Below are 15,435 nucleotides of genomic sequence, written 5' to 3' on the forward strand. Positions count from 1 at the left end.
AAATAAACTAGACTCCCATGGCAAACCTCTACTCAACAGGATGACGCTCTCCCGTACAAAAGTCATCAAGCCCTGTGATACTATTGGTCAATGTAATCCACTAGTCCTTAACCTGGAGAACCCTCAACCTGGTGATAATGGCACCTATCTACTGGGCACATATGTATATGGTGGGTGTGCTAGTTGTGCCCATCTGGGGGTGTTCAGATTAGCAGACATAAGAGAAATGTCGACAAAAGATAGAAACACACACTCAAATTCCCTAATGTTCCGTATTCAAAAACTTAATAAAATGATGGCCATTGCAAACCCCACATTTGAAGATATCCTTGCCGTTGAAACAGGGTACACTGAGACCAACTTATGGTTAAAGTGGATGAAATATACCGCCAATCAATATAATAAGTCTAATTGCTTTGTCTGTGCCGGGGCGAGACCCCATCTAGGATCTGTCCCTCTAGATCTCCCCCCAGATGTGGAAAAATGTTTCCTGAGTCTGTTCACTAACAAATCCCTTAGTGAATTAAATTGTGAAAACTGGAAAAAGAAGTACCCCATAGTCACAGACACACCTAACCCAGGTCAAGGCATCACCATATATCCAGGAAAATACATCTGTTATACTAGCACTGAGGGGAACACATTTGTGGGTAATTTCACAGAGGGATATTGCAGCAGATATAGTAATGCCACCAGAGAGGACCTGGTCAACCAGACCCAGTCCATTTCTGATGTCTTCTGGATATGTGGGGACATGAAGATCAGAACTCATTTAGAAGGTGAATGGATGGGGGAATGCACACTAGCCAAAGCCATAATGCCCTTCTACATAGCAGCAGAAGGAGAGGAAGCCCTAACCTCAGAAGAGCTACACAGAACAAAAAGAGAGACAAATCCTGAACCCAAAGGCAGTTTTGACCCCCATGTTTACATTGATGCTATAGGAGTCCCAAGGGGGGTACCAGAAGAATTTAAAGCCAGGGATCAAGTCAAAGCAGGTTTTGAGTCATTCATACTACCTCTAGTGACCATAAATAAAAACGTAGACTGGATCAATTACATCTATTATAACCAACAAAGATTTGTCAATTACACTAGAGAAGCTCTTCAAGGTTTGGCAGATCAGCTAGGCCCCACATCAATAATGGCCTTTCAAAACAGGATGGCCCTTGACATGATACTGGCAGAGAAAGGAGGTGTTTGTAAAATGGTGAAGTCCGCGTGTTGTACCTACATTCCAGATAATACAGGTCCCACCGGGAAGGTTACAGTAGCCATAAAAAAGCTAGCTTCTCTACAAAAAGAATTAAAAAGGAATTCAGGTGTAGAGGATCCCTGGGACCAATACTTTTCATGGATGAAGGGATGGCAGAGGTGGCTAGCTCAGATAGGCATAGTGGTCCTTGTTGTCTTAATTGTTGTAGCTATTGTTGTTTGTTGTGTTTTTCCCTGTATAAGGAAGATGATCGAGAAAGGAGTAGAAACGTCAGTCCCCACTTTCCTAGCTCAGGAGGTTGGTTATTCTGTAGATATAGAGCAGCTAGGCCCCCTTCAGTCTTTCACAGTCCCCAGCTAGGCAGTCAGGGTAGGGCGAGTACATCAGGCTCCAATCGAAGTCTGTACCAATGGGAGCAAAGGCTTAGCATTGCTCGTATAGCGGGCAGCAAAAAGAAAAGAGTTGCAGCCAGGTATTGGAGACTGATGGGTTAGCAGTAGGGTCAGAAGGTTAATAAAGTATTTAGGGGGGACTGTTGAGGAGGACCTATACATCAAATACTTAATTAACCTTTTGACAAGGGATTGTGGGAAATATATCGATTTGCCTTACATAATTCAGGTTTCAGATCATATACATGACACAGATATGAAGATGGCCATCATTTCCTGTTATCTACACCTTGCTTGGAATGCAAGGAATGTCCAGATGAAAGAAGACCTCCATATAAGGGAAAGACTGGTCAAGCTGGAAATCACGGACCAAACCATCAGCATGGATGCACCAGATGACATCCCTCCCATCGTCATGGTTTCATCCACTGGAGTCAGACCCGCCCATCAACAGCAACACAGATCTCCCCATTGGCTAGCCAATGAACTGTCCCACTAAATGTGCATATCTGAACTTGTATACGCCCCTAGCCTATATCAAGAGGACGCATGAGTCTCTTCTGTCTGTTTGGTGCCATTTTCTACTGTGACCAAGAAGAGACTTCATATCCGACTGTGTCTGGTGTGAATTCTTTTATGCATGCACTTGGCCCATATCAATTCGGCCAGGCAGTAGGCAACTTGTGATCTCTGGTTAAGAGTTCACCCTAACATATATATATATATATATATATATATATATATATATATATATATATATATATATATATATATATATAGGCAGCACGCTACAAAAGACTTTACCTTTTCTCACTAAAAAGCTGAAGTGCTGCCTTTATTTTTCTATTTGTGGACACGTACAGTGTATATATATATATATGTTACCGGTAATCTATACATATAATTGCCTTGTTCTGTCTGTCTGTCTGTCTTGCTCCAAAATGACGTCATTACAGTGACAACCGTCGCCTCAGCGCGTGCGCTAAAGAGCCTGCGACCAACGGCTCAACTAAGGCTCCCTGCACACGTAACCAGGGTACACATCTGGTTACTAAGCAAAGGGCTTTGCTTAGTTACCCGATATTTACCCCGGCTACGTGTGCAAGGAGCCTAACTGAACGGGCCGACAGGACGACGCCTGACACTTCCCCACTCAGCTACGCCCTCCGCATATATACACACTGAACACACACACACCTGAATAGTCACCAGCCATGCAGTCCCCGGCACTGACGTTCTCAGCGCCATGGCACCGCTCGGCTCCACCCACCCCGCACTCCACCCCCCCCCCCCACACATTAGGCTGCTTTCACACTTGCGTTGTGAGGCATCCATCACAGTGCGTTGTCTGACGCATGTGACGGATGCGTTGCAAATAGTGTTGCTAATAAAGTAACGGATTCCTGTAAATGAACGTTTTGCGTTTTTTTTTTGTTTGTTTTGTTTTTGTTTGTTTTTTTAATGTTTCGCCGTGAAAAGGAGATTTGCGGTCGGGAGGAGAGAGGTGACCGCAAATCCCCTGAGTGAACGCAGTGAGCCGCTCGATCTGCTGTGCCGTCACTCAGGTGACAAGCGGCCACAGCTGCAGTCCTCCACCCGAGAGCTGTGTCCGCGGGTCACCTGAATGAGGGCACAGCTGATCGCGCAGCTCACTTCAGTTGCTGCGTGGAGCTGATAGAGAGCGGTCGTGTTCTACTGCAGCTCCTGTCAGCTTCGTGTAGCAGAGCTGAAAGCGTCGTGGGACCTCTGTGGATTACGTCAGACCTGGAGGGGTATTTGGGGGTTTAATAAAGTGGTGAAAGAGGGTTTTTTTTGTTTTTTATTCCAAACAAAGGATTTTTTCAGGTGTGTTTATTTTCTTTAACTTACAGGTTAATCATGAAGGTATCTCAGGGAGACGCCTGCCATGATTAACCTAGGACTTAGTGGTAGCTATGGCCTGCTGCCATTAACTCCTTATTACCTCGATTGCCACCGCACCAGGGCAATTCGGGATGAGCCGGGTAGAGTCCCGGGACTGTCGCATCTAATGGATGCGGCAATTCCGGGCGGCTGCTGGCTGATATTGTTAGGCTGAGGGGATCCCCATAACGTGGGGCTCCCCTTTCTGAGAATACCAGCCTTCAGCCGTGTGGCTTTATCTTGGCTGGTATCAAAATTGGGGGGGACCGCACGTCGTTTTTTTCATTTATTTATTTTACTGTATGATATAGACCCGCCCATCGGCGGCTGTGATTGGTTGCAGTGAGACAGCTGTCCCTCAGCGTGGGGGCGGGTCTGACTGCAACCAATCATAGGCGCTGGTGGGCGGGGGAAGCAGGGAATACGAGATTGAATAATGAGCAGCCGGCATTTTCAAAAGAGGAAAAGCCGCCGGAGCTTTGTGACAGCCGTGCAGAGCCACGCCCGTGACCGGTGAGTATGAGAGAGGGGGGAGAGAGACCAGGAGTGATTTTAAACGATTTCGATCGTTCTGCTGGACATGCTGAGCATACTCAGCAGAACGTGACGGAATTTGTCAGCGGATTTCGCCGCTTAGCGCATAGTGGCGGAATCCACCACCATAGACAATCATTAGACACCTTAGCGGATTCCAACGGAATCTGTCAATGTGCGTTATTTTAACGACCCAAAAAAAGGCTACATGTAGCGTTCCCTCCACCCGACGCTGCGTCAAAATAACGACTCAGCGTCGGCCAGCGGATGCAACGCAGACACTTGCATTACAGTGCGTCGTCAATACAAGTCTATAGAAAATAGCGCAGTGTGTTAACAGACTGCGCTATTCTCCATAGCGGCGCATTACGCTGAACGCAAGTGTGAAAGAGCCCTTACCCCGCAGGATGGGGGCACATGTCAGGATGGTGGCTGCACCACGATGGGGCACATACCAGCATTGGGCCACATCACAGCATCAGCATATTTTTACGTAACTTTACACTGTTCATGGCCTTCTTTCATTCCAAACCATGGACATCATTAAACATTAGACTCATCTATTAAAACTGCTCCTTCTGTTGTTTGTCATTTTAAAACCAATAAACAATTATAAGAAAACCAAATTAAACCGAACCCATCCAGTCTATTCATTACCTTATCATTCAATCTGCTAACCTATATATATACATTCCAGACTACCCCATAAGTTACAATCGGGCCACCTTCTAGTGTGTAATAACAGGCATTCTATAGAATACCTAGGCAATGTATACAATGTCGGACATGGGTCGTCAAAGTATGAAATCCATCAGATATTCATACATTTCCTAGTCATTCTATAGAATACCTAGGTGACAAACAGGTGGAGTGTAGAATACTACAGGGGTGCTCCGTTCTTGTCATTCTTTATAATAGACATTTTATGTAATGCCTAGGAAAAGTAAAGAACAACGCAGATATTTCATACCTTGCCTTAAAACGACGGGGATTGTATATATTGCCTGGGTATTCTATAGAATGCCGGGCTTTCATACACTGCCTGTAACATATATATATATATATAGTGTGTGTATGTGTGTGTATATATATATATGTTACACGCATGGAACATGACCGGCCGCTGCAGACTTCAGGAATGACTGATCAGGTTAGACCTGCATCTCCTGGCAGAAAACAGTGGGGTTTTTGCCAAGAGATGCAAATTTGGTGCTGAAATTTTTTACCCCATATTCCTGCATCCAATCTACATCTCATGGCACAAAAACATATCACTACCACATGCGATTTTAATGCATTTTTTTTGCCAGGAGATGCAGGTCTGTGAATCCGAGTTTACCGAGGTCCTCTAAGGTCAGGTTTCCTTCGTTCACAGCTGGAGGGTCATGGGAACCTCCAGCTGTGACCGCAACTAACCTGAGTGCAGTCACGGCAGATCACGGCTCATATTCTGCCTGCAGTTACAGCGTGCTGACATGTCCATGATCGCGCTCTGTGACTTATACAGCAGAGCTGGAATCACCATGGGACCTCGTCTGGATTACGTCAGACCTGCAGGGATGTTTGTGGGGTTAATAAAGTAGTGAAAGAGGGGGCTTTTTGTATTTTATTTCAAATAAAGGATTTTTTTGGTGTTTGTGTTTATTTAGTTTCACTTACAGATTAGTAATGCCAGAGGTTCTCATAGATCCTACCCATTACTAATCTAGGGCTTAGTGACAGCTGTGGGCTGTTATTAGCCCCTTATTCCCCAAAGTGAATGAGAGGCCGCGGAAGCAGTTACAGCTGCGACAGAGCCTCGGTAAGTTGCTTCATTCTCATTATTTTTTAATTTCCCGAGTTGCCAGATCCGTATCGCAGAATTCCAGGCCCGACACTCAGGTATCTTTGAAACTGCGCATATCCAGACTTTTACAGTCCGCGTTTGCCCATCACTAGTATGGGGGGGATGTAAATGTGTGAAAAGAAAGCAGCATGGGGGGGTGTAAATGTACGAGGAGAAAGCAGCATTGGGGGGTGTAAATGTACGAGGAGAAAGCAGCATGGGGGGTGTAAATGTACGAGGAGAAAGCAGCATGGGGGGTGTAAATGTACGAGGAGAAAGCAGCATGGGGGGGTGTAAATGTACGAGGAGAAAGCAGCATGGGGGGGGGTGTAAATGTACGAGGAGAAAGCAGCATGGGGGAGGTGTAAATGTACAAGGAGAAAGCAGCATTGGGGGGTGTAAATGTACGAGGAGAAAGCAGCATGGGGGGTGTAAATGTACGAGGAGAAAGCAGCATGGGGGGGTGTAAATGTACGAGGAGAAAGCAGCATGGGGGGTGTAAATGTACGAGGAGAAAGCAGCATGGGGGGTGTAAATGTACGAGGAGAAAGCAGCATGGGGGGTGTAAATGTACGAGGAGAAAGCAGCATGGGGGAGGTGTAAATGTACGAGGAGAAAGCAGCATGGGGGGTGTAAATGTACAAGGAGAAAGCAGCATGGGGGGTGTAAATGTACGAGGAGAAAGCAGCATGGGGGGGTGTAAATGTACGAGGAGAAAGCAGCATGGGGGGTGTAAATGTACAAGGAGAAAGCAGCATAGGGGGTGTAAGTGTTCAAGGAGAAAGTGCGTTTGTGAACCCTCCCCAACCACACCTATTGCCAATCCATATCATACGCATAAATAGCCGGGGTCTCAGCTTCCCATACACGGTAAGTTTTTTAACTGCATGAGAGGACACACACAAGCTAGGGAACCCAACGTAGAGAAATACTTTGGCGTAGTGTTGGGGCTCTATTGCATTGATCAATTCAGTAGCTAAATTTCTCTTGATTCATATGTTCATGGCAGTAATGCAGATTCCATTTTTCACATTTTCACTCTTACATTTAGCTATTGGATTTTTCAAGTCAGTATTCACACAGCAGTTTCTGCTATTTCATGTATTCCCCTTACATAGTCACTGGTGTGCATACCTTATCTCCCCATATTGGGGGGTGTAAATGTATGAGGAGAAAGCAGCATAGGGGGTGTAAATGTACGAGGAGAAAGCAGCATGGGGGGGTGTAAATGTACGAGGAGAAAGGAGCATGGGGGGTGTAAATGTACGAGGAGAAAGCAGCATGGGGGGGGTGTAAATGTACGAGGAGAAAGCAGCATGGGGGGGTGTAAATGTACGAGGAGAAAGCAGCATGGGGGAGGTGTAAATGTACGAGGAGAAAGCAGCATGGGGGGGTGTAAATGTACGAGGAGAAAGCAGCATGGGGGGGTGTAAATGTACGAGGAGAAAGCAGCATGGGGGAGGTGTAAATGTACAAGGAGAAAGCAGCATGGGGGGTGTAAATGTACGAGGAGAAAGCAGCATGGGGGGGTGTAAATGTACGAGGAGAAAGCAGCATGGGGGGGTGTAAATGTACGAGGAAAAAGCAGCATGGGTGGTGTAAATGTACGAGGAGAAAGCAGCATGGGTGGTGTAAATGTACGAGGAGAAAGCAGCATGGGGGGTGTAAATGTACGAGGAGAAAGCAGCATGGGGGAGGTGTAAATGTACAAGGAGAAAGCAGCATGGGGGGTGTAAATGTACAAGGAGAAAGCAGCATGAGGGTGTAAATGTACGAGGAGAAAGCAGCATGGGGGGTGTAAATGTACCAGGAGAAACCAGCATGGGGGGTGTAAATGTACGAGGAGAAAACAGCATGGGGGGTGTAAATGTACGAGGAGAAAGCAGCATGGGGGGGTGTAAATGTACGAGGAGAAAGCAGCATGGGGGGGTGTAAATGTACGAGGAGAAAGCAGCATGGGGGGGTGTAAATGTACGAGGAGAAAGCAGCATGGGGGGGTGTAAATGTACGAGGAGAAAGCAGCATGGGGGGGTGTAAATGTACGAGGAGAAAGCAGCATGGGGGGTGTAAATGTACAAGGAGAAAGCAGCATAGGGGGTGTAAATGTACAAGGAGAAAGCAGAATGGGGGGGTGTAAATGTACGAGGAGAAAGCAGCATGGGGGGGTGTAAATGTACAAGGAGAAAGCAGCATGGGGGGGTGTAAATGTACGAGGAGAAAGCAGCATAGGGGGTGTAACTGTACAAGGAGAAAGCAGAATGGGGGGGTGCAAATGTACGAGGAGAAAGCAGCATGGGGGTGTAAATGTACAAGGAGAAAGCAGCATGGGGGGGGTGTAAATGTACAAGGAGAAAGCAGCATGGGGGGGTGTAAATGTACAAGGAGAAAGCAGCATGGGGGGTGTAAATGTACAAGGAGAAAGCAGCATAGGGGGTGTAAATGTACAAGGAGAAAGCAGAATGGGGGGGTGTAAATGTACGAGGAGAAAGCAGCATGGGGGTGTAAATGTACGAGGAGAAAGCAGCATGGGGGTGTAAATGTACAAGGAGAAAGCAGCATGGGGGGGTGTAAATGTACAAGGAGAAAGCAGCATGGGGGGGTGTAAATGTACGGGGAGAAAGCAGCATGGGGGGTGTAAATGTACGAGGAGAAAGCAGCATGGGGGTGTAAATGTACAAGGAGAAAGCAGCATGGGGGGGTGTAAATGTACGAGGAGAAAGCAGCATGGGGGGTGTAAATGTACGGGGAGAAAGCAGCATGGGGGGGTGTAAATGTACGGGGAGAAAGCAGCATGGGGGTGTAAATGTACGAGGAGAAAGCAGCATGGGGGGTGTAAATGTACGAGGAGAAAGCAGCATGGGGGGGTGTAAATGTACGGGGAGAAAGCAGCATGGGGGGGTGTAAATGTACGGGGAGAAAGCAGCATGGGGGGTGTAAATGTACGAGGAGAAAGCAGCATGGGGGGTGTAAATGTACGAGGAGAAAGCAGCATGGGGGGGTGTAAATGTACGAGGAGAAAGCAGCATGGGGGGGTGTAAATGTACGAGGAGAAAGCAGCATGGGGGAGGTGTAAATGTACAAGGAGAAAGCAGCATGGGGGGTGTAAATGTACGAGGAGAAAGCAGCATGGGGGGGTGTAAATGTACGAGGAGAAAGCAGCATGGGGGGGTGTAAATGTACGAGGAGAAAGCAGCATGGGTGGTGTAAATGTACGAGGAGAAAGCAGCATGGGTGGTGTAAATGTACGAGGAGAAAGCAGCATGGGGGGTGTAAATGTACGAGGAGAAAGCAGCATGGGGGAGGTGTAAATGTACAAGGAGAAAGCAGCATGGGGGGTGTAAATGTACAAGGAGAAAGCAGCATGAGGGTGTAAATGTACGAGGAGAAAGCAGCATGGGGGGTGTAAATGTACCAGGAGAAACCAGCATGGGGGGTGTAAATGTACGAGGAGAAAACAGCATGGGGGGTGTAAATGTACGAGGAGAAAGCAGCATGGGGGGGTGTAAATGTACGAGGAGAAAGCAGCATGGGGGGGTGTAAATGTACGAGGAGAAAGCAGCATGGGGGGGTGTAAATGTACGAGGAGAAAGCAGCATGGGGGGGTGTAAATGTACGAGGAGAAAGCAGCATGGGGGGGTGTAAATGTACGAGGAGAAAGCAGCATGGGGGGTGTAAATGTACGAGGAGAAAGCAGCATGGGGGGGTGTAAATGTACGGGGAGAAAGCAGCATGGGGGGGTGTAAATGTACGGGGAGAAAGCAGCATGGGGGTGTAAATGTACGAGGAGAAAGCAGCATGGGGGGTGTAAATGTACGAGGAGAAAGCAGCATGGGGGGGTGTAAATGTACGGGGAGAAAGCAGCATGGGGGGGTGTAAATGTACGGGGAGAAAGCAGCATGGGGGGTGTAAATGTACGAGGAGAAAGCAGCATGGGGGGTGTAAATGTACGAGGAGTTTTCGATGTACACCTTTATATTGCATCTTATATAACTAGTATTTTCTCTGTATTGATTCCTAGTTGTTTAATAAAAAAGATCTGATTTAAAAAAATGATTGGTCGCAGGGAGACAGGGTGAATGAGAAGGGGCTGTCCAAGTGGTGAACATCCCCTGTAAGCTGAGGACCGTTTTAAGGCTTTTATGTGACTTTCCGGGCACGGAAGTTCCAATAAACAGAAAGGAAATAAACCTGTGTATAACAGATCATGTGGATTGTGTTCATTGTCTGCGGGAAACATTTCATCTCCTGGAACTATTTCAGGGGCGCCGACACTTTCTGCCATGTCTGTATGAGTCGCACAGGCCGGACATGTCTGCCCAGATCAGTAGATTCTCGCGGGGGGGGGCATGTTTCTCTCATGTTTTTATAGCATTCATGCTATGTGGAGAGGGGAGATGAACGCCCCCCCCATCACCGTCCTCACCCCGGTGCCACTCCGAGTTTCCATACGGACGTGTTCTCCTCGGTCTTGTAGGGATCACGGTGCAGAAGTCCCTGAATCGCCCGCGCTCCTCCGCTGATTTCTCACGCCGGCGTCAGCACCACAAGACTCAATAGTGGCCGACTCCGATTATTGGGGATTTTGTGCATTTTCTCCATTTTTATGTGTTTTGGATTCAGATTTTCTTGAAGCTGCCGGGGTTATTGCATCAGATTCACCGGACGTGCTGCTAGAGTGGGTGTGATCTGTACAGGTTATACGGCCTCAGCTAAGCCCCCCAGCAGGACCGCTCCCCTCGACCCCTTTCACCAGGCAGAACCCCCCCAGCAGGACCGCTCCCCCGACCCTTTCACCAGGCAGAACCCCCCCCAGCAGGACCGCTCCCCCGACCCTTTCACCAGGCAGAACCCCCCCCAGCAGGACCGCTCCCCCGACCCTTTCACCAGGCAGAACCCCCCCCAGCAGGACCGCTCCCCCGACCCTTTCACCAGGCAGAACCCCCCCCAGCAGGACCGCTCCCCCGACCCTTTCACCAGGCAGAACCCCCCCCAGCAGCACCTCCCCCCGACCCCTTTCACCAGGCAGGTCCGCTCCCCCGACCCTTTCACCAGGCAGAACCCCCGTCAGGGCCTCCCCCAAACCCTTTCACCAGGCAGCACCTCCCCCCGACCCCTTTCACCAGGCAGGTCCGCTCCCCCGACCCTTTCACCAGGCAGAACCCCCGTCAGGGCCTCCCCCAAACCCTTTCACGCGGCAGGACAGACTTAGCTGAACAGACGGAAACAGAAAACATGTTGACATCCAAAAACTGTGGAGACCCCATAAGTGTCAATAGTCAGCCCATCCCCCTTACATTTCTATATGAGATTTATAGGGAGTTAAAAGGGTCTTCCAGCTTTAATATATTCATGACGTATCCACAGGACACATCGTCAATATTCCGTCCCCCCAATCACTGGTCATCACCTGAGGCCGGAGTTGAACAGCACAGACAAGACAGACCCCGTGTATGGACAGTAGAGGGGCAGCATGACCGGGGGTTGCAGTGATGGCGGAGTCCTTGGTACATTATCATGGAGGGGTTGTGGTGGGGGATTATAGTGGGGGTCCTGGGCACATTGTGGTTGGGGGATTATGGTGGGGGGTCCTGGGCACACTGTAGTGGGGGGTCCTGGGCACATTGTGGTGGGGGATTATGGAGCGGGGTCCTGGGCACATTATGGTGGGGGATTATAGTGGGGGTCCTGGGCACATTATGGTGCGGGATTATGGTGGGGGGTCCTGGGCATACTGTAAAGGGGGGATTATGGTGGGAGATTATAGTGGGGGATTATGGTGGGGTCCTGGGCACATTCTTGTGGGGGGGATTATGGTGGTGGGGTCCTGGACAGATTATGACGGGGGGCGGATTATGGTGGGGGGTCCTGGGCACATTATGGTGGGGGGTCCTGGGCATACTGTAGTGGGGCGATTGTGGTGGGGCATTATGGTGGGGGGTCCTAAGCACATTATGGTGGGGGGTCCTGGGCATACTGTAGTGGGGGGGGATTATGGTGGGGGGTCCTAAGCCCATTATGGTGGGGGTCCTGGGCACATTCTGGTGGGGGGGGGATTATGGTGGGGGGTCCTAAGCCCATTATGGTGGGGGATTATGGTGGGGGTCCTGAGCACATTCTGGTGGGGGGGGATTATGGTGGGTGGGTCCTGGGCATACTGTAGTGGGGGGATTATGGTGGGGGGTCCTAAGGCCATTATGGTGGGGGATTATGGTGGGGGTCCTGGGCACATTCTGGTGGGGGGGGGATTATGGTGGGGGGGTCCTAAGCACATTATGGTGGGGGTTCTGGCCACGTCTTGATGCCCCTTCCCCCAGCACAGGTTGATACTCTCCCATCTCCATCACTATATCCCCCATTACACAGTCGCACGCGATCTCCCCCGACCCTTCCTCCTCACACACCGGGGCTTTGAGGAGGAGGATGCGGCTGTAATCGGCGTCTTTACCTGCTGATCGTCGGTCGCCAAACAGATCCCGGCCCGGGAGGGGCCCCTGATGGCTCCACGTGCGCCCAGGAGCCGCAGCCCCCGACAGAACAGCCGCGGCCCCGTCATCCCGTCCGGGGCTCTCAGCTCCGCGTCTGACCTGTGACTCCGGGCTCCTCCGCTCTCCGGGACGTGCCGGGGTCTGTGTGTGGTGAGGTGTCGCGACTCCGGGATATAGCTCAGCTGTGCGGCGAAGCAGCCAATCAGCGACAACTGCACGATTACAACCAGCCAATCAGACACCACACACAGGTCCCGCCCAGAACCGGCCCCTAAACTGGACACGAAGGACACTTCCGCCAGAGACAATAACATCAGCGGCGGGAGGAAGAAGAGGAGGAAGGAAGAAGCAGAGGAAGGGGGAAAGAAGAGGCAGGAGGACGGAAGAAGAGGAAGGGGAAAAGGAAGGAGAAGGGAGAAGAGGAGGAAGGAAGAAGCAGAGGAAGGGGGAAAGAAGAGGCAGGAGGACGGAAGAAGAGGAAGGAGAAGAGGAGGAAGAAGAGGAGGAAGGAAGAAGCAGAGGAAGGGGGAAAGAAGAGGCAGGAGGACGGAAGAAGAGGAAGGAGAAGAGGAAGGAGAAGGGAGAAGAGGAGGAAGGAAGAACCAGAGGAAGGGGGAAAGAAGAGGCAGGAGGACGGAAGAAGAGGAAGGAGAAGAGGAGGAAGAAGAGGAGGAAGGAAGAAGCAGAGGAAGGGGGAAAGAAGAGGCAGAAGGACGGAAGAAGAGGAAGGAGAAGAGGAAGGAGAAGGGAGAAGAGGAGGAAGGAAGAACCAGAGGAAGGGGGAAAGAAGAGGTAGGAGGATGGAAGAAGAGGAAGGAGAAGAGGAAGGAGAAGGGAGAAGAGGAGGAAGGAAGAACCAGAGGAAGGGGGAAAGAAGAGGCAGGAGGACGGAAGAAGAGGAAGGAGAAGAGGAAGGAGAAGGGAGAAGAGGAGGAAGGAAGAACCAGAGGAAGGGGGAAAGAAGAGGCAGGAGGACGGAAGAAGAGGAAGGAGAAGAGGAGGAAGAAGAGGAGGAAGGAAGAAGCAGAGGAAGGGGGAAAGAAGAGGCAGGAGGACGGAAGAAGAGGAAGGAGAAGAGGAAGGAGAAGGGAGAAGAGGAGGAAGGAAGAACCAGAGGAAGGGGGAAAGAAGAGGTAGGAGGATGGAAGAAGAGGAGGACGGAAGAAGAGGAAGGAGAAGAGGAAGGAAGAGGAAGGAGAAGGGAGAAGAGGAGGAAGGAAGAAGCAGAGGAAGGGGGAAAGAAGAGGCAGGAGGACGGAAGAAGAGGAAGGAGAAGAGGAAGGAAGAGGAAGGAGAAGGGAGAAGAGGAGGAAGGAAGAACCAGAGGAAGGGGGAAAGAAGAGGCAGGAGGACGGAAGAAGAGGAAGGAGAAGAGGAAGGAGAAGGGAGAAGAGGAGGAAGGAAGAAGCAGAGGAAGGGGGAAAGAAGAGGCAGGAGGACGGAAGAAGAGGAAGGAAGAGGAAGGAGAAGGGAGAAGAGGAGGAAGGAATAAGCAGAGGAAGGGGGAAAGAAGAGGCAGGAGGACGGGAGAAGAGGAAGGAGAAGAGGAAGGAAGAGGAAGGAGAAGGGAGAAGAGGAGGAAGGATGAAGCAGAGGAAGGGGGAAAGAAGAGGCAGGAGGATGGAAGAAGAGGAGGACGGGAGAAGAGGAAGGAGAAGGGAGAAGAGGAGGAAGGAAGAAGCAGAGGAAGGGGGAAAGAAGAGGCAGGAGGACGGAAGAAGAGGAAGGAGAAGAGGAGGAAGGAAGAAGCAGAGGAAGGGGGAAAGAAGAGGCAGGAGGATGGAAGAAGAGGAAGGAGAAGAGGAAGGAAGAGGAAGGAGAAGGGAGAAGAGGAGGAAGGAAGAAGCAGAGGAAGGGGGAAAGAAGAGGCAGGAGGACGGAAGAAGAGGAGGACGGAAGAAGAGGAAGGAGAAGAGGAAGGAAGAGGAAGGAGAAGGGAGAAGAGGAGGAAGGAAGAAGCAGAGGAAGGGGGAAAGAAGAGGCAGGAGGACGGAAGAAGAGGAGGACGGAAGAAGAGGAAGGAGAAGAGGAAGGAAGAGGAAGGAGAAGGGAGAAGAGGAGGAAGGAAGAAGCAGAGGAAGGGGGGAAGCAGAGGAAGGGGGAAAGAAGAGGCAGGAGGATGGAAGAAGAGGAGGACGGAAGAAGAGGAAGGAGAAGAAGGAAGAGGAAGGAGAAGGGAGAAGAGGAGGAAGGAAGAAGCAGAGGAAGGGGGAAAGAAGAGGCAGGAGGACGGAAGAAGAGGAGGACGGAAGAAGAGGAAGGAGAAGAGGAAGGAGAAGGGAGAAGAGGAGGAAGGAAGAAGCAGAGGAAGGGGAAAGAAGAGGCAGGAGGACGGAAGAAGAGGAAGGAGAAGAGGAAGGAAGAGGAAGGAGAAGGGAGAAGAGGAGGAAGGAAGGACGAAGAGGATGAAGGAAGAGGAGGAAGGAAGAAGAGGAGGAAGGAAGAAGCAGAGGAAGGGGGAAAGAAGAGGCAGGAGGAAGGAAGAAGAGGAGGAAGGAAGAAGAGGAAGGAGAAGAGGAAGGAAGAGGAAGGAAGGACGAAGAGGATGAAGGAAGAAGAGGATGAAGGAAAAAGAGGAAGAAGAGGAAGGAGAAGGGAGAAGAGGATGAAGGAAGAAGAAGAGGGAGGAGGAAGGAAGAAGGGGGAAGGAAGTAGAGGAAGGGTGCAGGAAGAAGAGAAAGGGGGAAGGAAAAAGGCAGGAGAAAGGAAGAAGAGGCAGGGGAAAGGAAGAAGAGGAAAAAGCAAAAGGCAGGAGAAGGAAGAGAATGAAGAGGAGAATAAAGAGGAAAAGGCAACAGGGAGAGGAAGGAAGAAGAGTCAGGTGGAAGGGAGAAGAGGAAAAGGGAGGAAGAGGCAGGAGGAAAAGAAAAGACAGGGAGAAGAAACATGTCATTAACATTGATACATTCCATGAACCGATGGAACTCTTGTGAGGTATCAGCCCAGATGACCAGGACATCATCAATATATCTTCCCCGATTGAAAATCAGGGGAACCCACCATGGGGTATCAATGTTAAAGATGACTGTTTCCTCCCACCAACCCAGGAACAAATTAGCATAAGAGAGAGTACACGAGCTC

General features: G+C 50.0%; 1 protein-coding gene across 1 annotated transcript in view; it reads right to left on the minus strand.

The window, feature by feature from the left end:
• LOC142249565 (haloacid dehalogenase-like hydrolase domain-containing 5) overlaps positions 1-12,512 on the minus strand; it is a 60,078-nt gene extending 47,566 nt beyond the window's left edge. Inside the window, exon 1 of the mRNA XM_075321251.1 lies at positions 12,315-12,512. Coding sequence (XP_075177366.1) covers positions 12,315-12,422 — 108 coding nt within the window. The 5' untranslated portion in view covers positions 12,423-12,512. The remainder of the gene's footprint in view (positions 1-12,314) is intronic.
• Positions 12,513-15,435: the final 2,923 nt, after the last annotated feature.

The sequence above is a fragment of the Anomaloglossus baeobatrachus genome, chromosome 8 (assembly GCF_048569485.1).
Source record: "Anomaloglossus baeobatrachus isolate aAnoBae1 chromosome 8, aAnoBae1.hap1, whole genome shotgun sequence".
Taxonomy (NCBI): Eukaryota; Metazoa; Chordata; class Amphibia; order Anura; family Aromobatidae; genus Anomaloglossus; species Anomaloglossus baeobatrachus.